The following is a 22,514-nucleotide window of genomic DNA, read 5'->3' as shown; positions in this document are numbered from 1 at the left end:
CATTCTTGGCACTGCGCTTCAGATTTCAAAGAGCTCATATAAAAATGGGCCCAAGCTCTAGGATTCCATAATCCTCTCTAGCCAGTAGAATATGTATAAAATAGATGTCCCATTGGGTAATGCAACTGAAGCTCAGATTCCCTGCGCTTTATCCTTGCTCAGCATTCTATTACAGACCCTTTCTGTGTGGAACCACCCTATGTAGTTGATGAAATCTGTTTTGCTGTGATGAAATCACTGCTCTGGAAGTCATCAAAATGCCAAACAAATGCCAAACCTTTGGGGTCTTTCATGGGCAGTCAGGACTGCGTTGTGTGTCTGCCAGATCGAGTCCTTGTTGGTACTCAGAGGAGTGTATAACATTGATGGATTCAGAAGGCTTGCTAAGCTTTCTGATTTAAAGCAAAAGGAGGAAATTGGGACATTACCACCAACTAGATAATAACCAAAAACAAGAAGGAAAAAGGAAAGAAAGGATTGGCAGCAAGTCTCAGAAGAGTCTAGTATTGGTCATGGAGAAAGACAGCTTGTTTTGGATAGGAAGGATTTATTGCTTGTGACCTTTTCTGGCCAACAAGATCAATCACACTCAGAAGACAACAGGATCTTCCTGCCTTCCTAAACACAAATGGAAACCACAGGAATACTCTTAGGAAGGGCAAGGCCAAGGCAAGGAGCATTGCACTTGGAAATCTCCTATATTCCAATGAGCTGTCATCTCTCAAGCTTGATCCAAAAAGGAAAGCATCTGAGTCATTAGATCCTTGCTGCAAAGCCTTCTTGCTCATACAACACCTCAAAACCCCAGAGCATGAGCTCTGCGCAGCCACTGAGACCTTTGAGGGAGGTTCTTAAGTGAAAGACATGGAAATTGTGAGTCTTACCTTTAAAAAGTGGCTGCTAGGAAGACAGTCTGCAAACTGGGAGTAAACCAGGCACAAAGACAGGGTCTGGTGTCTTCTTGGATTCATGTGGTTTAAAGCTTTTCAGTGTCACTTGAGTGGCAGCAATCTATTAAGTAAGTGGCCAGCAAAGGGTGTCAGACCTGATGCTGCCATGGTGGTGCCACAAATGAGAGAGGTCACGACTTGATTTAAAACAGTGACCACTAAGGAGTCATTGGGAAATAGTGCTGCCTGACCGGTTTGAGCCTGAATATGCCATGAAAACTCTCTTCCTCAATGTCTGATGTCTACAGAGATGTTAATAATATCTCCCACTTAATGATAGCATGAGATTTTGGTAAGCATTCATAAATTACCTGGAGAGTGTTGGGTGAAAAATGTATTGTGACATCAAGTCATCAGTTAAAAGGCATTCCAAGTAACATGTCCAAAGCATCACCAACCTGAAACCATTGCTGAAGATGGGATGTAGCTTCACAAGTCACTTGAATACTTTTGACTCTGGCTGACCTCAATAAGAAACTATATTCTTTTTTCCAAGTACAAGTCCTGAGGATCCGGTGTAGAATAGGTAAAGTAAATTGAAAATCAAACATGTTTGGCTTTGGAGTCATCCACATCTCTGTATGATTAGCACTAGCAATAACTGATGTTCACTGAAATGCCAACTTGTGGCAATAAAAGCTGTCAGCAAACCTAATGAAAACATTTGTAGCAATAGCTCAGATGACCAAAAGTGGAAGAACGGCTGATCTGCCTTTATTTTATGGACCAATCCTCTTACATTTGTGGTGCTTTCTACATGCTATCCATAGTCAATATACCATGCATGAAGCATAGTGGTAGAAAATCAGTTTCTCTGTTTAATGATCATTCAGGATTTGCACTTTTGACTCCTGCCAAATTGCTAGTATCCATTGTGATGAATAGAAGAGGTAGAACTTAAAGATCGATGGACAAAAGATGTCCCTTGATGAGAAAGAGTGAAGGACACTTTTCATTTGTGAATAGCACAGAAATCACAGCGGCGCAAGCAGAAGCAGTAAAAGAGTCCAATTCTGCCTGTTTTTTGCTTTAAGGGCCCAAGACACAAGGACTGGACCTGGTTCCACAAACTTTCCGTGATTTATTAAAAGTAAAGCTGTGCTTTGCTATAGATAGAGGCTCTTAGAAAGTCCTGCATATGTCATTGTTGGATACGGAGCAGGGACAATGTGGTGAGAGGTCTTTCCAGGGTATTTCCTGTGCATGCAGCTCCATCTGGGAGCTGTATTTTTCCCAAAGGAAGATATCAGGCATGTGAGTTTTGGAAAGTGATCTCCTGGCATGTGCAGGTGTTGTCTTCTGTCACATACAAACCCCAACACAGGAGGTCAATGATCCATCTCTGGTGACCTCAGAACGGAGACAGTTCCTGAATGATGGACACCCAGCATCCTGAGGGAGGACTGTTGTCATCCTTTGCCTCCAAGACAGTAGTGTGAAAGCTAGGCATGGACCTGGGCAAAGAGACACTAGGCTGCTTGAGAATGACTGTTTCTTTTCAAAGTCATAGCTCTCAGAAGGGTTTTTATCTCTTACCAGAGATGTCCAGAAGTTTCTGCGTTAGCAGAGCTTTGCTTTTGAGCTCTAATGGCAAGTTTACCAGTCTCTAAAATAATTTAGATTTAACTGTTTTACAGTTTAATCTGAAAAAAATGCTTTTTCCTGCTCTGTTTACTTCTTTAGCTGAATTTGATGGGCAGTTTGTCTAGAGGCCCTATTTACTACCTTGGAGTGAACACAGACCATCAGAAATCCTTGCAACTCATCCATGCTCTGTACTCTGCAGTATCTCATGGATTTTCCTTTCTCAGCCCCTTGTTTGAAAAGCACTGGGCCAATAAACAGAGGAGAGTAATTGTGATCCAGATATCAGTGTTGCCTAAAAAAGAAACCTGGGGGAAGACATAGTAACTGTGCTCAAACATCTAGAAGAAAGGAGGAAAAGAATACCGTGCTTTCTGTGTCACTAACAGAAAGAACAAGACATGGGTTTATAATCTAGACAGAAAAATGTGAATTAAACATTAAAAATGTCAGACAGAGAAAAAGAGAGGCTCTGGAAAGGACTGGCAAGGGCAGGTATTGCGTTTCCATTACTGGAGGTCTGGAATGTCTGCTGACCATGACATCAAACAAAGTAGGAAGGGATTTGGTGAGGGAACATGGGATGAATTAGATGATAACCTGAATTCCAGACCTGACTTCTATTATTCCAGGGTAAAAAAAAAGTTATTTGGGACCTTTTCTATCAGACCATTCTTTTCGTTTTAGCCTCTGTCCTGGCGATGGGAGATGAGTGACTATGAAGAAGATGGGAGAGCTTCCCTCACTATTCGTGCCACTGAGGCTGTGTGAGGCAGCCTTGGAAAGCTCCTCTCCAGGGGCTTCTAAAACACTGCCTGTGTTATCGGGGATGACATTTCTCACCTCCAAAGAGTGCTTTGAGGAGCGGTAGATGAATGCAGTGGGATCCACATGATCCCATCTACGTTCCACAGTGTTTATAAAACCGGATACATGTGATTATGCCCATTTAATGAGTGGGGAAACTGAGGCATGGAGTGTCTGCCTAACTTAGCTGATTTCCGATGGTCAGAGTCCACAGAGATGCTAGAACTGGAAGTCATGCTGGTGTGGTCATGCTCACCCATCAGTGTACTTATGGCAGAGAAACAAGAAGTTAAGTCCAAACGCCACAGCCAAGGATGTATTTGTGCAGTAGCTGCAAGGAGAGAGCTTGTTTCCAGAGTCAGACTGACTTACACTAACCCTGATGTGATACAGCCAGGCAGCCTGATGTATGGGTGCTAATGCTTACTTTTCAGCAGTTAAGAAGTAATGTGAAATCCTCAAATAGATCAGAAAATATAAGTGAACTGTTAAGCTATTTCTATGAATTCTGGGCATTTCCCACACACTGGCAGTAAATGGAATTATGGAAGCGATAGAAGACAGATGGAAAATCCAGTGAGGTCAATACAAGCAAATCTGATGCACTGTGTATTAGAAATGTATTATGTCTGTTGATTCATCAGACCAAAGGGCACCTATAAAAGTAAAACCAAATGAAGATGGAGGTGAAATCTTACAGAGCTATTGATTTATGGCTTTTCTGTGCCAGGAGAAAGCTGAACTATACACAGTTAGAAAAATCTGTTAAAGCTCTGGGTAATCGTTTTATAGCCTCCCTTTAATATCCAGCACTAGTGTCCTTAAGTGATTTCAGTGAACTGGCTGGGACCCCTCACTCTGTTTCCATCAGGATGGATGGATTGGAATTGGCATGGTCAGAGAAGCCATGATGCAGCATCAGTTTTTGCCTGAAACTTAGTAATTTGGGAGTTGGAACTAGGTAATCCTAAGGTCCATTCCATCCCTAAGAGTTGGGACTAGGTAATTCTAAGGTCCATTCCATTCCTAACCATTCTATGATGCTATGATTGTAATGTGTGTCAGTCAGCTCCTTGGTCAAGGCTTTTGCTGATGAGTTTGTTTAACATTCCAGGTCCTCCAACTATAATCTATTTGTATAGGAATCTGTCCTGTAAGACAGCACTTCCCTGCCTCAGTAGGACAGTCTTGTGCCTTGTCTATTCAAATGCACTCACGGGATAGCTGTAAAAGTAAAGCCAAATCAACATGGAAGTCACATCCTTCCTGTGGATTTATGGCTCTTACTTTCATTCCTCTGCCTATAGGAGTCTAGACTGTACATAGCACTTGAGAGTCAACAGCTTTGGCTAATCGTTCCATAAATCCACAAGAACCACAGTCCCAGCATTTCTAAGGGCTTTGACCTGTGGGGAATCAGGTGAGATAGGTAACCACTCCACACTCCCATTTTCCTACTCGTTAAATGGACATAATATTATGTATCCTATTTTGTAAATCACTGTGGGATGTGGATGTGAGGTGGATTGTGTTCAATGCTGCGTACAAATGTCACTCTGCATTCCTCTAATGCTGCTCAAAGCATTTACAAAGGTGGAGAAGTGCCACTTACAGATACGGTGTTATAGGAACCCTTGGAGAGGAGCTTTCCAAGACTGCCTGCACCTTGTCCTTGTGATCAGTATTGTTAATGGAGTATAACACATAATTCACATTATTCTAAAGCAGATGTCTGTGTCTGGCCAGATGTATCACACCCCAATCACGCTTGACCTGATCTCCACTGAGTGTAATGAGAGCCTAAAAAATAAGTTCAGACATAGGTACTTACATTGTGAATGACTAAACTGGAACTGAATCTCACCCTCTTTTCTTTTCCCTGCCATACCACAGGCTCCTTGGGCCATCTTTGGCAAGGACTTGAGACTCTCCACCCAGTGCTATTGAGCAGCTCATTCCCATCGATTATAATCAGCACATGAGCAGATATAATAGAACTTCTGTGCTTCAGGGGAGTTTTGGAATAATCACTGTGAGAGTTGAAGCACCCAAGAAGAACATCAGTTGAGAATCTATTCTTTTGTTTTCAATAGCCACTTAGGACAAGGGGGAAAGCCCTCTAAACCTGGGCAAGTTCAAGGACAAACCTGACCTTTGGTCAGTCTCATGTAAGGGTATTTATGTCTTTATGTGTAGTTCAGAGGGAACGAACAGTTGGCACACAAAGAAGGGGTAAGCTGAGATTTTGGCCACAGAATTTCCATATCCCTCAACTTTAGAAAACGACCACAGCTAAAAAGACAAGCAGAGGTTCCTTCAGCGTGACTTAGACCTAAATCACTGTGTTTTGCTGAGATACCCTTTGAAAGGCACATCTCTCTTCACTGATGCAGGAAGTGCTCTCAGAGATTAGGTTGAGTGACATCTCAGGGGTGCAGTTACATCTCAGGGCTGCAGTTTGTATGGCTGCATTAGCAGCTGTGGGATTTGCCTCAACCAGTAAGACTGAAATTGCAGTGACTATCCTGGTAACTTTGTTGAGCATAAAGGCAGCTAAGATGACTTGTTCAGATGTAGACATTACACATGAGATGCTTGTCAGATCCAGCAAACGATTAGTCACATCAGTCCTACCTCAACATGCCTGTAGTACATCTGAACAAGGCACCTCAAGAACTCTTTATAAACGATAGAGAGAAGTCTGCAGAATGATTCATGTCATCCTAAAAGAAATGTTTAAACAGGTCCAATGAGTCATGCTTGCATTGACTGGCAGCATCCCAGGTATAGGATCCACATTCTAGATGCCTGGAGTTGACTGGAGCATGTATCACACATGTGTCAGAAGCTGTGTGTTACTTACAGAAAGCAATTCACAGTCCTACAGAGTATCTGGTCTTTGAGTTCAGTAACCTCCAAACAGGACTGAGCACAAGAATTTTGCCTAAATATTTATGTTCTTGATAGCACTGCAGTGTTGGTTTCAGTTTAGACTTAGAGGAGAGAGGTTATTAAGTTCTTTTATCACTGGTGAGCTGAATCACAGAATGGTTTGGGTTGGAAGGGATCTTAAGATCATCCAATTTCCGTCCATTGCCATGGGCAGGGATGCCTCACACTAAACCATGTCACCCAGTCTGGCCTTGAACACTGCCAGAGATGGAGTGCTTACCACCTCTCTGGACACCCTGTGCCAGTGCCTCAGCACCCTCACAGTAAAGAACTTCTGCCTTATCTCCAACCTGAACTTCTCCTGTTTCAGTTTGAACCCATCACCCCTTGTTCTAGCACTGCAGTCCCTGATAAAGAGTCCCTTTCTAGCATCTTGTAGGCCCCCTCCAGATACTGGAAGGCAGCTATGAAATCATTGTCTTCAATAGAATCATAGAATAGTTAGGGTTGGAAAGGACCTTAAGATCATCAAGTTCCAACCCTCCTGCCATGGGCAGGGACACCTCATACTAAACCATGGCACCCAAGGCCTCGTCCAGGCTGGCCTTGAACACTGCCAGGGATGGAGCATTCACAACCTCCCTGGGCAACCCATTCCAGTGCCTCACAACCCTCACAGGAAAGAATTTCCTCCTTATATCCGATCTAAACTTCCCCTGTTTCAGTTTTAACCCATTACCCCTTGTTCTATCACTACAGTCCCTAATGAAGAGTCCCTCCCCAGCATCCCTATAGGCCCCCTTCAGGTACTGGAAGGCTGCTATGAGGTCTTTACGCAGTCTTTAACCTCAGTACGCAACTATGCTTGGTGACCTGACTCCATGGTAATTCCATGTGTGTTTTACTTAGACATCTGTAGGACAATGGGAAAACCTTGCAATATTATGATTTTTATCTCAACAGGTGATGTTTCTCCTCCTCCTTCTACTGTAATTGGACATACGAAAACCTTGGCTAAAGTTACATTCAATCCCAGTGTTGTTGAGCAAACCAGGATCGCCCGAAATGGCATTTTGGGAGACTTCATCATTAGATATGATGTCAACAGGGAGCTGAGTGTTGGGGATGTTCAGGTACTGCACACATGATGCATCTTTTATGTTTTATTACCTATACCTGAGATGGTTCAATTATCTTCCAAATGTCCTAGAAAACGTTTCCCATTACTTCTCCATCTGTAAGACCTATCCAAAATAAACCAGTCAGTTGGCATCCACAAGATGGACTTAGAACCCAGAGCCACCTACTTTACTGGGTTTTTTTGTGTATCTGCTTTTAAGTTTATCAATATACTGGCTGTATATATCTGGATACAAGGCCAGCTCCTCAGACGCATGTTGCAGTTCTGATCACTGGGTACATACATTATAACCTTACTACATCTGGAAAGAAACCCCAATGTCCACCACGGAAGAAGATGTGGAGAGGTCTAGTAGGCTTGCCAATATGGATAAACAGGAGATCAGAGATACCAAGGAGCACCAATATTCACCAGTGTAGACACAGATACTGAAAGCAGGATCAGGTGTGCCCAACCAAGTATCTCATAATGATGTGTGTGGAACATTGCATGTGTCTTCCTTTCCTGACTTCCTTGCTCTTCCACAGATTCTTAATGGGTATTTCGTGCACTACTTCGCCCCCACAGATCTTCCTCCATTGCCAAAGAACGTCGTGTTTGTGCTTGACAGCAGTGCTTCAATGGTGGGAACGAAACTGAAACAGGTGAGGTCCTTGCCTTTATTATAGACTGGTTGGCTGTGAGGATGCGGAGCTTGTTTCAGGCTTTATCTCGCCAGGTGGGTTCTTCTGTAGAAGGTTTGCTATGTCTGAGGTGAGAGGAGGCTCTGAAGACACCTCAAGGTGAGATGGTTTACCTGCAATGAGAAATTATCGTGTTAGCAGGAATGGGATGGGAGCATGAAGTGCAGAGGACTTCATCACTTGATGCAGTCAAGACTGAGCTAGGACGCAGCAGACAGGATTGTCCTGGGCAGTTGTGTTCTGAGCAGTTTGAAGAGAGGCAAATTAGGGGAGAATTCCCAGCAAAGTCCATTCAGTGTATTGAGCTTAACAGCAGAGAGAAGATACTGCTGTCTTTAAATTACCTTGGCAAACCCCTTAGCAATGTATAACTCAATGGTTTCTGTGGAAAGAAAGGTCAGGTTTTCCTATTTGAGAATCTGAGCACAACTCTCAGGGCACAGATCTTAACATGAGCCAACATACACCATCACCGACTCTTAAAAGTGAGCTTTGACACGGAGGGTTCAGGCTGGTGCCTAAACATTTTTACTTCTTCAATTCTCTGAGCTGGACAGATGGAAACTAACCCCAGTTTAAGAGCCAAATAGTTGGCTTGGAAAGGCAAATATTCCAAGTATATTCTCTGGGGAATATTCCGAGTGTATTCCCTGGGAAACAGCCTCTTTCTCTCAGCACACTTATTGGCCTAAACTAGAAGCAGAGATGAGTTAAGACTTCATTTCTGTTCTTAATAATTTGACAGACCTATCTCAGATCTGCACTCATACTGGAGTGTAAAGGTAAGCCCAGTTTCCATCTCAAACATCTGGGTAGAGAAGGAAGTCCTGGTAGGGTTAGTATTTTTCCTTCATTTGAAGACTTGCCCCACAGGCATCTGATATGGAGAAGTTACCTGGCTTCTCTCTGTTGGATGGCCACATCTTTACCTTCTGCTTTCTCACCATGAGCTAATGACAGTGGAAGGTTGACACCAATATGAGGCAGTTTCAGCTTGTGTGGGTGGTTGATGTTGGAACTCTACTAGAATGAGTGAAGGCCAATCAATGGCTTGGACTTGTGGCTTAGCTACTTCAGGAGCTCTCTTTAGCTCCCTTTAGAGCTCCTTGTTTGCCTGCCTGGAACACGGTGATGTTTCTGGAATGTGTGGTTATTTGAGAGACTTACGTTCCTTCTATGGCCCCCTATGACAAACACAGACCATGGTCACGCTCTGACAGTTCTCTGACAGTATACATGCCTTTCTCTCTGCTAAAAATGCTACTCTTTGCTTTCAGTGGTGAGCAGAAATCTTAATTTAGAAGCTGTGTCCCCTATTAAACCAAGTTATCTCCACTGTGAGCTAAAATCAAGTGTGACTTTTATGGCTCCTCATGTTATTCTTCCCAGTGACTGGAGTAGCAAACAGAGATGGTAACAAACTATTCTGAATGAAGATGCCTCTGAATCTTGACAAATTCCAGTGGACAGAGCCTGGCTCTTGGCTTTCTGTTATCCTTCTGCTCAAAAATGCCTGCAGAACTGAGTCATAGACTCATAGAATCACAGAATGGTTTGGGTTGGCAAGGACCTTAAGATCATCCAGTTCCAGCCCCCTGCCATGGGCAGGGACACCTCACACTAAACCATGTCACCCAAGACTCTGTCCAACCTGAACACTGCCAGGGATGGAGCATTCAAATGCACCCAATCCTGCATGCTGAAAGCAGACAGTGAGTGATACAGCATTGAACTGGGGAGATCAAGACTCCAAAGAGGTAGTGTAAGCTCTGCAAATAGTGCATATGAAAGCTTTTATTCTCCTCCTGAGTGTATTAGTGTTTCTTTTTCATATACTTAACTAGCAACAACATGGTCATTAACACTTGAAGCTCTACTTCATAGCCTAGCCAGCTCCTACTGCTAACCATACATGAATCTCAGGCTGATAAGCTACAAAATGGGTGTCTCTTCAGCCTGAAGCAAGAGAAGTGTCTAGCCAGAACCTTTGTTGAGGGTGTACCCAACTTTTTGCCTGTTATCTCAGTACACTCTTTGTATGGAGAACCACTGGCAGGTTACGGAGGAATGCTATGTGCAAGAAGCACTTATCCTCCCCCGATTTCAGCTGCTCCAAAAACTAGAACTACAGGGAATTATGATTACAACCGATTAGTCAAGAACAGGTCAAAATGTAGGACTGGCTGAATAATGTGCTTCTTCTGGTACACTAAGGAAGTGTGATCAGTTACAGCCATGGCCCCTGTCTGCTCAGTGGCCTTTTTACCCAGCTGTTGTTCGTTAGATTGCAGGCACATCCCCTGTTGGCAGGGCACACCTGAGCAGAGGACGTGCCTCCTTTTCTTCTTGTGTCTTGGGCTCTTGCAGCTGTGGTGATCTATAGTGCTGTGGAGAGAGCTGGGAATTCCCATGTGACTGTCTTTCCTCATTTCTCCCTAATGAGTCACATGCAAGATCAGCTAAAAATACAGTCAGCACTTGCAGAGAGTGCTTTTGCAGGTCAGCTGCAGTAACTATGGCAAAGGACAGTTTTTAGGGTTGTATAGGCAAGGATCAAATGTCAGCTTTGCACCCTTTGCTATAGTGACTGGAAGAGATTTGTACTCTACAGCTACCTGACTTATTGAAGTTAATGGCAAAGTGACGCAAATGGGGTCAGGATTGCATGCATCCTGCAGTTTCCACGAGGTAATTGTGAGTCATTTGTCCTTCCCTCTCCCAAGGTTTTCCTTTCCCTACAGGAATTTCTGTATGTTTGTGCCATCCCTTTTTCCTAAGATACCTCAGTCTTTGAAGCAACAAGATGCCCAAACCCAGCTGCACATGCAGATAATGAGACTGATGGATCAGCTTAAATCAAATCATTAAGACCCTTGCAACATTCCCTTCACATCACTGAGACACATACTGGCTCTGTGGGGGAAAATCAGCTAATGTCCTTACTCCTCCTGCAATTTTCACATCCTCTGAACATGGGTCACGTCAAGCAGACTCTTACGTGTTTCAGCAATCCACCTCCACTGAGCATCTGGGCCTTTGCAACGGTGACCTTCCAGCACTGTCACAGGGAGATAAAGTCCAGGAAGAGAAGACTCTTGAGCATGAGTATTCAAGACCTTACATGTCATTACGGCTGCCCCAGTGGCAAGCAGAATACTGGGGTTGTCCTCTTGAGCTTTGTTCCTTCACTTGCAAAGAGACAATAAGCTCTGTGTGGAGTAGTTGATTCTAATAGGAGTCACAAGAGCCTGGAGAAGAGGTTGCATCTGCAAGGTTTACTGGGAAGCAAACTGAGTTGCCCTTTGAGCAGTCTGACCTGCTGATTTTTATGGTACTTTTGGCCAGATAGAGGGGGACACAGCAGTTTTACACTGGTATAGCTAGAAGAAAAAGGGGCCAGTAACATCTTTACCACCTTGTGATTACCATTCTTATCCCCAGCTTCACTAAACCTGGAGAAAAAGGACCTTTATCAGCTTGCATTTCAGTGATGCAAACCAGGCATGTTCCAAGCTATGAATGTGCACACAAGAGGATGGGTTTGCAGGTATTCTGCAGACATGCAGTAAAATGTAGCTGTTTCAACCACGTACCCGTTTCACCTTACCTTTCCCACAGGCAATAAATGCCCACACACTCAGTTAAAAGTTGGCTACACCACAAGCCTGGCAACCTGTCAATGGTTGTGTGCCAGACTGTAATTTTCTTGGAGGTTAATTGCTTTAGGAGGAACTCAACTGAAACTGGGACCCGCTGTGTATTTGCAAGGGCTTCAGGTTGTTTGCCTGCATCTATGCATAGGACACTGCTGGTACCCTTGATCTGTGACCCACACGGCCTGAGCCCTTCTGAGGGCTGCAGTCCCTCACATATCCCTAAACCTCTCAGGACACAGACTCCTCCTGAGTAGAGGCAAGGTATTGAGAGATCAGGCAAGCACCTGAACCCTGGATGTTCTCACTCCAAACTCTGCTGCTTTCTGCTGGTTGCCTCAGAGCTGGCTGCCTGCCTGTGGAGTATTAGTTCAAACGGTGGCTGCTGCCCAGGAGAACCACCTTAAATCACCAGGGGCCTTGGGAAAAGCATTAGTTCTAATTACAGCCTTTAATGAGTTTAAAGCTGCTGTGAAGAGGAAAGATTTGTCAGCTTTTCCATTTCAATTGGAAAGCAACAATCAGAGCTAATTCCATGTCTCCAGCACTGGGAACTTCATGCAGCTGCCTCCTACTTGGCAAAACACGACAGCAGTGTCATCTCAGTCCTCTCTGTAGATGTGAATATGGAATATAAGAACTACAACAGTAAATAAGGCATCACATCCATATGGACCTTAATTACCCAGCTTCCAAGAAAGATGCAAGTACTCGTCATGCAGCAAAATAATCTGCTTCCAGAACTCAGAGATAATGACAGGGTCATACAGAGAAACAAGCAGCCTTCAGAGTAAGACACCCTCAGATACTCCTGACAGGGAGCATCTGCTTCTGGCCTTGGGACTAACAGCCAGCACGTCCCGAGCTGATTTGCTCCATGTTGAGCAGTAGAATTAGAGCCAGCATCTTCCAGGGAGACCCCAACCCACCAATAAATGGCAAGTGCCTTAATGGGGTTCATAATCAATAGGATGCAAAGGCAGGTGCAGAGTTTGGCACGGAAATGAAGGCTTGAACTGAAACCCCATGGGAGTTTGCCAGGAGGTTTCAATTGAACCTTTGCTGAATCCACCAAAAGGATGAACTAAAAACAAGTGCTGCTGAAGGCACAGCCCGGCAACCACCAGGGAACTCCATAGTGAAAAGGAAGCTACTAAATCAAGCTGGGAAGTTAGCACACAGATCAGGGCCATTAAGGTCTATGACCAGGCATAGCTATGGCAAAACTAGAGACAGCTACAGCATAACACTTGGTCTGAAACTCAAACTAGGACTAAGGGCCCAGATTAGAGCTTAAATGTGCATGACTGTGGGTGGAGGCCCCAGGTGGGGCTGCTCAGAGCCATTAAACCCTATTAGGATGCTCAAGGCATACACATACAAGTTTCTGAAGCTGTAGATCTGGGTTTCTTTGGCAGTTCTTTCCAACCTGGGACTGTGTTTTCCCAGTTGCTGGAGCAATACCTGGAAGCCAGCTGTGGCTTCTGTTTGTGTTGCCATCATGGATCTGGTATGTGAACTTAGGTAGGTTACTTTGTCTGTGCTTGTATCTCTGCAGAGTCTTGTCTATTTAACTGGCAAACCCAATTTTTAGCTGGGCTTATGGCTGCGTAGGATCCCTGCAGTCTAAAAGATACCTGATCTTTGCTAAGATTTAAGCTGTTAGTCTAGCATTGCTTCTAACGACACTGCTGTTTCCACATAAATGCCCCTTCACCCTAATACAGGGTGTGCACTACTCATTGCTCAACTGGGACAGTCTGTTTCAAACTGCGAGGAGCAGCTGAAGCTCAGAAGTGCTTGTGGGACCATGTGGGAGCTTGCTGGAGGGAGATCGTCCATGTTGTATTGCTGTATGAAGTCATTAAACAGGACTTCTGACTCTGGGATCCACATGGTGTAACCTGAGGTCCCTTAAGAATGGGGGATATTATATTACCTGTGTCATGAAGCTTTTGCTTGGATAGTTACCCCTGATGCAGTGACTTCACTGTCTCCAAAACATCTGCTCTCCTCTCTGAAGAGCTTTTGGCTTGTGTTCGTATCTGAGGCACTGGCTTGGGTTGGAAGTGGGCAAGGGAAGGGTTATAGGTAGGGATCTGCAGGAGGGAGTTTGGATGCTGGAGCTGGAGATGCTGAGGGGACTTCCCATTTGGAAATGGGGAAATTGGAGGGGGAAAAGGTGTTGGAGGATTGTGGGGGTCCTGGGGCAGCCTCTGAAGTGAGAAAAGAGCAACGGCAAGGTCGCTGTTTTCTACAGAAAAACCTAGTGCTTCTGTATGGCTTAATGCTAGCCCTGAGCAGAAGGGCTCCAACCAACGACTGTCACCACCCTTCACTCACTGGGGGGATGGAAATGGGGAAGTTGCATCTAAAAGTAAGAGGTATCCCAGGTCAGTGGGAGGAGGTAGGCAAAGAGTCAGTGTCTGCAGAGCAGTGTCAGATGCTTCGTATCTTTGGAAGCACAGCGCTCTTCATGGAGAAGGAACAGCTCCTCCCTGAGCTGGAATGGCACAGTCTGTCCTTGGTGTAACAGTACGGATCTTCGGTCCATGCAGAGGAAACTGCTCTCTGTGAAGGAACAGTGCAACTCCTAGCAGGCTACACACACAGGTAGGATATTCTAAGCCCTTAGAAAGCTTCAAACCTGGCAGGCTTCTGACTGAAGCACCCACTCTGAGAGAGTGGCTACATGGTGAAGAATGGAGGCTAGGTGAAAAGCACAGTGACCTGCAGAGCAGAGCGGCTAATGATTGCTGGAATGGAGGGGCTGTGCTGTGTTCAGCCCCCTGGGGCACGTCAGCTCTTCCCAGCACTGTGTCTGTAGCTGCTCTGTGTGGCACAGAATGAAAGCCCCGAGTTGTTGGAACGGTTTATTCATGCGCTGAGACTAACTCCATCCTCTGAGGATGGGCAGAGGGAGAGATGTCAGACTGCACTGAGGCCGTGGGGCACTTTCCCCTTGGGGTTGACCTTTTCCTTGCTAGCTCCATGGAAATTGTTTGTCATGCTGGCAGGGTGCGGGTTTGAGTGCCCAGCTGGCTTATTATGGGATGGGATCTCACTTCAGTGAGCTAAGCACAAGACAAGAATGTGGCCTTCATCTGCTGCTGTGTCAATCTGGCTGTCTGCCTGTTGTTTCCAGTGGGGTTATTTCAGTATGGCACAGTGGGGCAGCATTTAAGCTTTTCCCTTTAACTTACTGTATAGAGATGTTTACTGTTCCAGCTGTAATCCATACTGCACTGATGATAGAGACTCAAAGTAATGATGCTTGGTGCTGGTAAGAACTTGCTTGCTTACAGCTTTGTGTAGGCATTTATTTTTACCCTCGATGCTGCAGTGAGATTGCAAAGACTGAGTGTCTGCTCTGCCCTCTGGGCACATGGAACTCCAGTTCCTCACAGATCAGGTCATCTTAGGGTTGTTTTCATGTATTTATTCTCACCATGCTGTTGGGTGCTAGAGAAGCGAATTACCACGACTGATAGCTAAACTTGTCCACCACCTTGAAGACAGTTGCATCTTCTGAGCAGAAATCAAGTCCTTAAATGCCCTAGACAAATGTGGAGCTAAGTGTTCTATTCAGTGTTAAGTGGAAAATCTGTTTCAGAAAAGGCAGTAGAAATAGTTGCTCTAAGCGATGGAGTATTTCTTTTGCTGGGAAACCACAGCTTCCCCTAAGGCCATATAGGAAGTCAGCAATCCTGTACAGCAAAGGATCTCTTGCATTCAGGCAGGAGAGACTGGACCATGAACTGAAGACAGCCCTTCACTGTCCAGAGCTCTACAACCACACTCCCTCCCATCCATCGCAGGCCAGTGTCAGTGTAAAACAAGATGCTTGTTGTCGGGATTGCAAAGGAGTTTTCCTTGGTTACATGGTCAGTGATGGCCAGGAGGACAGCACAAAGACACATTGACTGGGAGAGGGTCAGAGGCAGCTGCTGGACCGCAGTACAGTGATGCTCTCTGCAGAGGAATAAAGAGCAGATTGTTGTCCCCAAGGGGAATGAAGGGGTGGGGGAAGGTAAAAAACCCAAGGGTACACTTCTGGGTTAAACCCCATTCTTGGTACAAAAGCCCCTGTTGCTGGCAAGTGGTGTGTGATTGCATTACATGGGCAGAAACTGGGACACAGAGAAAAGCAAAGCTCAAGGTGTGGTGTCAGACCTCAGCAGGAATGACACTGCAGTGCTGCAGAGACCCACTGTGCCTACAGAACAGGACTCAGCATGAACTGAACGTCTTTCAGTATTAGGCTTGCAGAGAGGATGTGGGCCTAGGATGAAGTGCTCCCAGGCAATGGAAAATGTGAATACGTGGGCTTGGGGCATGCATTATAATGAGGTGCTTGAATTCTCCCCTTGCTTCGTAGCAGGGGCAATGTCTGGCAGTGCCACAGCATCTAACACTCACACAATGTCTCCCTTTGAACTGCACAGCTTTCGAGGTAGCCAAAGCTGCACCCTCACCCTGCTCCTCAAACAAACAAGGGACTGTGAGAGAAATGTCACCGGGACTCAGATTCCTCCTAAAGGTGCCCAGATGGTCTGACATCATCCCAGATGTCTCTGGGGCAGCTCTTTGACCCAGGAAAGGGCTGAAGGCTCTCAGCTCTCCCATGGGAGCGTGTCTCTTCCCATGCTCCAGCAGTGTTTAAGCAAAGTGAGGTCCGTCAGAGCCAGCCCCAAGGGCGAGGTACAGAGGAACAGCAGTGGAGCTGAGGGAGTTCTCTTCCTGCTGTTGCTGGGGGTCGTGCAGCCTTGAATCATGTTGGCTGTGGTGCAGGGCCCTTCAAGCAAGAAGCAGAAGAGCAGCAGTTGCGTTGCATGCGCAGGTATGGTGTGGAGGTGATGCTGGGAGCTGGCTTGAGGAGACACTGCTTGCACATGGGTCATTTAGAAAGCGTGAACCATTCTTCAGCTTCTGAGCACAGAAACTGTGATCACTTCTTGGCAGCCATGGCCACCCCTCCCGTCCCCAGCTTAGACCACGGTTGTTCTGCTCCAGGTTTGGGGAATGGTATTTTGTAGCCCTGGACGTGGCTGTTCCAAGCACTAGATTCCTGCTGTGCTGACAGCTCATTCACCAGCACAGTTTCTCAGCTCAAATGCATTGAAGTGGAATTTGGTCTCTACCTCTCAGCTCAATTTCACCCATGCTAATTTGAGGGGAAACAGAGGAAACTGCCTCCACTGACTTATCCTATGTTAAATCCTCATTTAGAACTTGCCTCTGATGGCTACAAACCATTCCCGACCAGCAAAAACTGATGTTTCTCCCAGCTGTATTGATACTTCCTGCCCTTTTCTCCTGTAATCCTTTTTCCACCTTCCATGCAGAAATGCATTTATCCACCAAACACGTTGGAAGTGTTTTACCTGGCCCAATGGCACTGGATGCTTAAACTGATTTTCCTCAGTGCGAGTGGGTTAAATCTGTGCCCAGCTGATCCCCAACATGAACCGGTGCCATGCACAGCCATGGAAGAGCAACGTGGCCCTTACCAGGGAAGAAGTGGTTAATGCTCTGCATCCAGGAAAGCGCCTTTGGCCCCTGTTCCAATGCAGTGACTCACTGGGGCCAGGCGGGAGTGGAAGCTGCAAAGACCCCATCGGCAGCAGAGCAGCTTGGGAATCCCATGGCAGCCTCAGCCCTTGGCTTCTCGGAGCCAGGAGAACTTCCAGCTGTGGCCGTACAAGGCCAAGAATGAGAAACCTGCTGTCCTGTCCTGACTGAAGCTGCTGCCAGGCACTCTCTGCACGAAGAGCTTTGCAGATCCTTGCCTGGGGGCTGACGGAGACTGGAGGAGCCCTGGGTCATAACTGCACACATAGGGATTTCAAGCAGTGCACTCTTACCAAGATATTCTCCTTATTTAAAGTCACTTGTGCCTGCCAGCTCCTGAATCATATCCAGCCCTCCAGAGGGAAGCCACATCCCTCTCACAACCCATTTATGGCTGAGGAATAGCAGCAGCAAAGAGTGCGTTGCCACCTTTTGTGGACTGAAGTCTTTAGCACACACCTGAGGGTCCTTGTGGGTTTGGAGGAGAGATGGAAACGCACAAGATGAGCCAGGCAACTCAGAGTGCTCTGGGAGAGATGGAGACCCAGCTCAGTTCCTTCTGGCTCCAGTAAGCACAATAGTGCTCAGGATCGGGCAGTATTAGGTCTTGAGGTGAGTCCCACCTTTTCTATAGCTGAGCTACTCAGCCTCTCGGAGGCAGTGCTGGGAGACAGGCACTTCCAGACAATGACTCAGCTCATCCTAAACCCCATCCAAAACAGATGGGATGGATTACTCTCTGGAGGTGTCTTCCCCTGCCTAGGGAGGAATTAGATGCAATGCCCAGCTTTCTGATGACTGAGTTGGGAAAGCTGAATCCCACCCTTTATTTTTTCTGGGGATGAGGCAAAAGCTACAGTAGAGTGAACCACATGGCCTCCCTCATTCTGTTTGCTTTGGAGCAAAACCATATACATATACACACTTGTGTGTATGTAACATAAACTCAAAGGGCGTTTTTATTGAAGTTCAGATGCAAGCACATGACGGAGATGCTAGAATCCAGGCTGTCTGTGCGTGTGTGTTAAAATACGATGGAACCTTTTCCTGGGAAAAACTGACTCAAACTCCACGGAAATAACTGAACTGTGACAAAAGAGACAACCAGGAAAGAAAGATTGGCAAAAGGGGGGAGAGAGATGATCCCAGCCCCACATTTTGCCCCTGTATAAGGGAGTGGAGAAGTGCTGCACCTTCTGCTTCAGTTCCCTCCTGAGCCCCTCTGCTGTTCCATTGTGGATAGCGTGTACACCAAACTGCATTGTTTCACCTCTGAAAAGGGGTTGCTGAGCACCCTGGAGGTGAGATGCAACAAGGCCAAAGCAGGATGAGTTTCCCTCTTGCCTTGTTCTCAGAAACAGCAGAGCTGTTTGGGACCAGTAAATCCCTCTGAGAAAAGTGCGGTTTGACAGAGCTGCAGCAAACTTAAGAGTTCTTTTTGTAATGGGAAAGGTCAAATGATGTTAATTGTAACCAGAGCTATAACATGGATGATAATGGGATCTGGGGAGTTTCCCTTCAGATCACTGCTCCTAGGCGCCTTTGCTTCCCCTCCTTGCCTGCTGGGGGGAATGTTGCACATAGGGAGCTGTTGTTTCTTGTTTTAACATCCCACCCCAAACCTCCTTCAGCAGAGGTTGGCATGAAGGCCTGATCACACTCACATTGCAGAGAAGCTTCATTTGCACTTTCTGCTTACTTTGAACCCGGTTTTGAGGGACAAGTGTGTGGGCCACTCTTCTTGTCCTGGAATGAATCCAGGAGTCCTTTTCTCCACCATGTGATTGCTGCTTTGCCCTTGTATGTGCACATGAGAAGTGGTTTGGCCTACTGGATAGCTGGAAACTCCAGGTTTTGCAAAGCTCCCATTTGTGGCTTTGACACCATCACTGAAGTAGCCTGTGCCTTGATTTTTCCTTTTGTAAAATGGGAATGAATGTTTGAGAGCCCTCTGAAGGCTGATGTCGTGTATTATGTGATGTACTTTTATGATACAAAGGCTATTGTAAAAGAGGAAATGACAGGGCACAAACCCTTCCCTTCTTTCTTCAAAGAACTGCTCTTCAGCTCATCTTAGCAAGTTCTCTTTGGGCTGTTTGACTGGGGAGATAGCCTTTACATTTGGGGCAGGCATTCTTCTTGAAGGTTTATTTTGTGCATACTTGTTATGGTTTAACACCTAGTGGGGTTTTCCCCTTCTCTTTGAGTGAGATTCTTCCACCAGCATTTGGTTTCATATTCTTAGCTATGAAACACCCATAAAATGCATGGTGGTGAGAGGTGGAGTAATGTTGTAGCTAAGCAAATGGAGGGGTGAGTTCTGAAATCCCTGCAGAGGGAAATGGTTTATACAGAGGACAGAAACAGACAGGGAGGGACTCCAGAACTGGCTCCAAAATGTTTGAAGCTATGGGAAACGTTCCCCTTCACTTCAGATGGCCTGTGAGCCAAGTCACCAGCTGGGAGGATGAGAGATTCCACTGCAGTGGGTAATGTGTTTGCAGTTGCATCATTGCATCATCAGCTTCAATGCCGAATCCAGAGGGATATTGATGACACAGCTTGAGCAGCCCTTTGAGCTCCTTTCCCGACTGTCTTTACATAGCAGCATCAGGGCTAGAAATATGTGGCTTCCAGCACTGCTGATTGCCTTTTGTATTTTTGCTGGACAAGTCCTTCACATATTTCCCTCATAGGCATGAGAGAAACCTTTAAATGCTGATGACTCCACCATATTATTTCCTTGGAATTTGAAAGGCTTAATGGTGGCCAAGAAGGGGCAGAGTCCAGAAGCTGTTGATCCCTCTACTTAAAGATATTACCTTGTATTCCTCCCATGAATTTTGTGTCCAAATACAGGGATAGAGGCTGCTTTGGGGCATCTTCTTTCATCTGGTCTTACTAAGCTGAAGTTTGTCTTCATGGGAACACAGCTGCAAATCAAAGTTGGTCACTCTGGGGAGAACTGGACACATCTTCATTCTTCCTGTTGGCTTATCCTCAGTGGCCTGTCTTTCTCATCACCCAGGAAGCTTCACCCCTCCCTATGAACTGGTCTTGCTATCAGCTTTCCTCACTCTGCCTATATTTATATAGGATGATAAACAGTGGAGCAGTATAATGTTGATGAAAACCAAGATACCTGGGTCAAAACTGACTAGTAGGTAGAATCTGCAATGACTAGTCAGGGCTTGTTTTTGTATCTTAGTAATTCTATTAATTCTTATTAATTATAATTAATTTAATAGCTTAAACATTTGTTAATTGCTGGAACTATTCATTGGAGTATGTATATACCAGTTGGTATCCTAATTGTGAATAGAGCATGTGCATCCTTGGCATACTTAGAGGTATTTCAACTTGAAAGTACCCTTTTTAACTATATACCACTTAAAGCTTCCTGCAAGTCTAGAGGGAAGAACAACCCCATGAGGTTTTTGGTATTAGAAAACATTATTCAGCATCCCTTAGTTCAGGGCATGGGAGTCTTGGGATCTTTTATCCTAATCGCCATACATGATTTTTAAGCTATGCAAGATCTTTTGGGCAAGAGGTGTTCTTGTGTCTTATATTTGCATCACACCTGTCACCACAGAGATCAGGCCTTGATAATGGGGAAGGACATCCCAGTTTTCTTCATGAGCCAAACTGGCACTGTAGAAATATCTGTAAGATCAGTAAATGTCCTAAGGGTTCAGTTCTTGCCCACTAAATGTGTTCTGCTTTACTGTTCTTGTTTCTCTTTCTAGACCAAAGAAGCTCTCTTCACAATCCTCCAGGACCTGAGGCCTGAAGACCACTTCAATATCATTGGCTTTTCCAACCGCATAAAGGTCTGGCAGCAAGACCGGCTGGTGCCAGTTACTCCAAATAACATAAGAGATGCCAAAAAGTACATTCATAACATGTCACCTACTGGAGGTAGGACTCAGAGTTACAAATGAGGTTAATTTTGATATCCAACTACAGAATGGAGGGTGGTGAATGGTCCTGTGACAATAAAAACACACTAGGACTTAGGCGATGGAATGAAGGAGCACCTTCCCCACCTGCACTTGGGGCTGTGTGACAGGAAGATGTGTGCCCTTTATCAGTATACATGAAGGGGAGATCTCCCCAGATCCAATCATATGACTTGATATACTTATTAAAGCCAAGCTGGGCCCATTCTCCCATTTATCTGGAGAATGGAAAATTCCCGAGGTTGTTTCTTGAGGACACAGGAAAAAACATCGTATCCTGGAGGAGGACACACAAGGCCCATACTTGGGCAGCTTCTGCAAGCCTGTGTAAAAGCAGACACGTTTCTGTCTGGGCTGGAAACTTCAGGGATGGACATCCCAGTGTGGGCTGTGGGATGGCCTTCCGCAAGAGCTAGTTTCTTTCTCGTCCCTTTTTGTGTGCACATCATTGCCAGGAAGAAAGGAGGGAAAGGAGAAGACCCCAGAACAGTGGCACCAGCATGACTTTGGATTTGATGATTCAGTGTTCTATGAAGCTATGAACATAGCACAAAAAACCCCAATAACATAATGAGGTCTGTAAGCAGACATAACTTGGCAGCTGTGCCCATCCTAGCTGAGCACTCCTCTGATAAGGTGCAAGCTGCAAATCCTTCCCCTTGAAAAAGTCAGCTGGTTGAGGGTCAAGTGGGGTCTTCCCATGGCTGCCCTTAAGCACTGACCACTCCTAGCAAAGGAAACTCTCTGATGGAAAAACACAGCAAACAGGATGGTTTCCATAATGTTTGCATTGTCAGAGGAAGAGTTTAGGAAGCGGTCAAGGGACCTGCCCAGTTAAACAATTACCAATGGTGGGACTAAACTCAGACTACAGAGCTTTTCAGTCCTGAAATACCAAGAGAGCTATGCAGGAGCCAGCTGAGTTTGCCCATGAACGTGCCAGAGAACAAAAGTAAAAGGAAACGATTAACCCGGGTTCAACAGGAGGTGCAGTGATGCTCCAACACAGGCCAGCGGTACTTCAGTTTTGGCTAACTCTGCATTTTCACAGAATCCAGCCTGATTTGTGTTGGAAGGGACCTTAAAGCTCGTCCAGCTCCAACCCCTGCCACAGGCAGGGACCCCTTCCACTGGAGCAGCTTGCTCCAAGCCCCTGTGTCCAACCTGGCCTTGAGCACTGCCAGGGATGGGGCAGCCACAGCTTCTCTGGGCACCCTGTGCCAGCGCCTCAGCACCCTCACAGGGAAGAGCTTCTGCCTAATGTCCATTTT

The 22,514-nt window shown here is 45.7% G+C and overlaps 1 protein-coding gene across 1 annotated transcript in view; it reads left to right on the top strand.

Annotated features, from left to right (window-relative positions):
- ITIH5 (inter-alpha-trypsin inhibitor heavy chain 5) overlaps positions 1–22,514 on the top strand; it is a 48,982-nt gene that overhangs the window by 12,780 nt on the left and 13,688 nt on the right. The window contains exons 6-8 of the mRNA XM_061346189.1: positions 7,197–7,366; positions 7,902–8,018; positions 21,031–21,202. Coding sequence (XP_061202173.1) covers positions 7,197–7,366; positions 7,902–8,018; positions 21,031–21,202 — 459 coding nt within the window. The remainder of the gene's footprint in view (positions 1–7,196; positions 7,367–7,901; positions 8,019–21,030; positions 21,203–22,514) is intronic.

This window comes from Neopsephotus bourkii, unplaced genomic scaffold (assembly GCF_033783945.1).
Source record: "Neopsephotus bourkii isolate Nb327-2 ecotype Australia unplaced genomic scaffold, CSIRO-AGI_Nbou_v1 NB_266, whole genome shotgun sequence".
Classification (NCBI taxonomy): domain Eukaryota; kingdom Metazoa; phylum Chordata; class Aves; order Psittaciformes; family Psittacidae; genus Neopsephotus; species Neopsephotus bourkii.
This window is presented reverse-complemented; position numbering and strand designations above follow the sequence as displayed.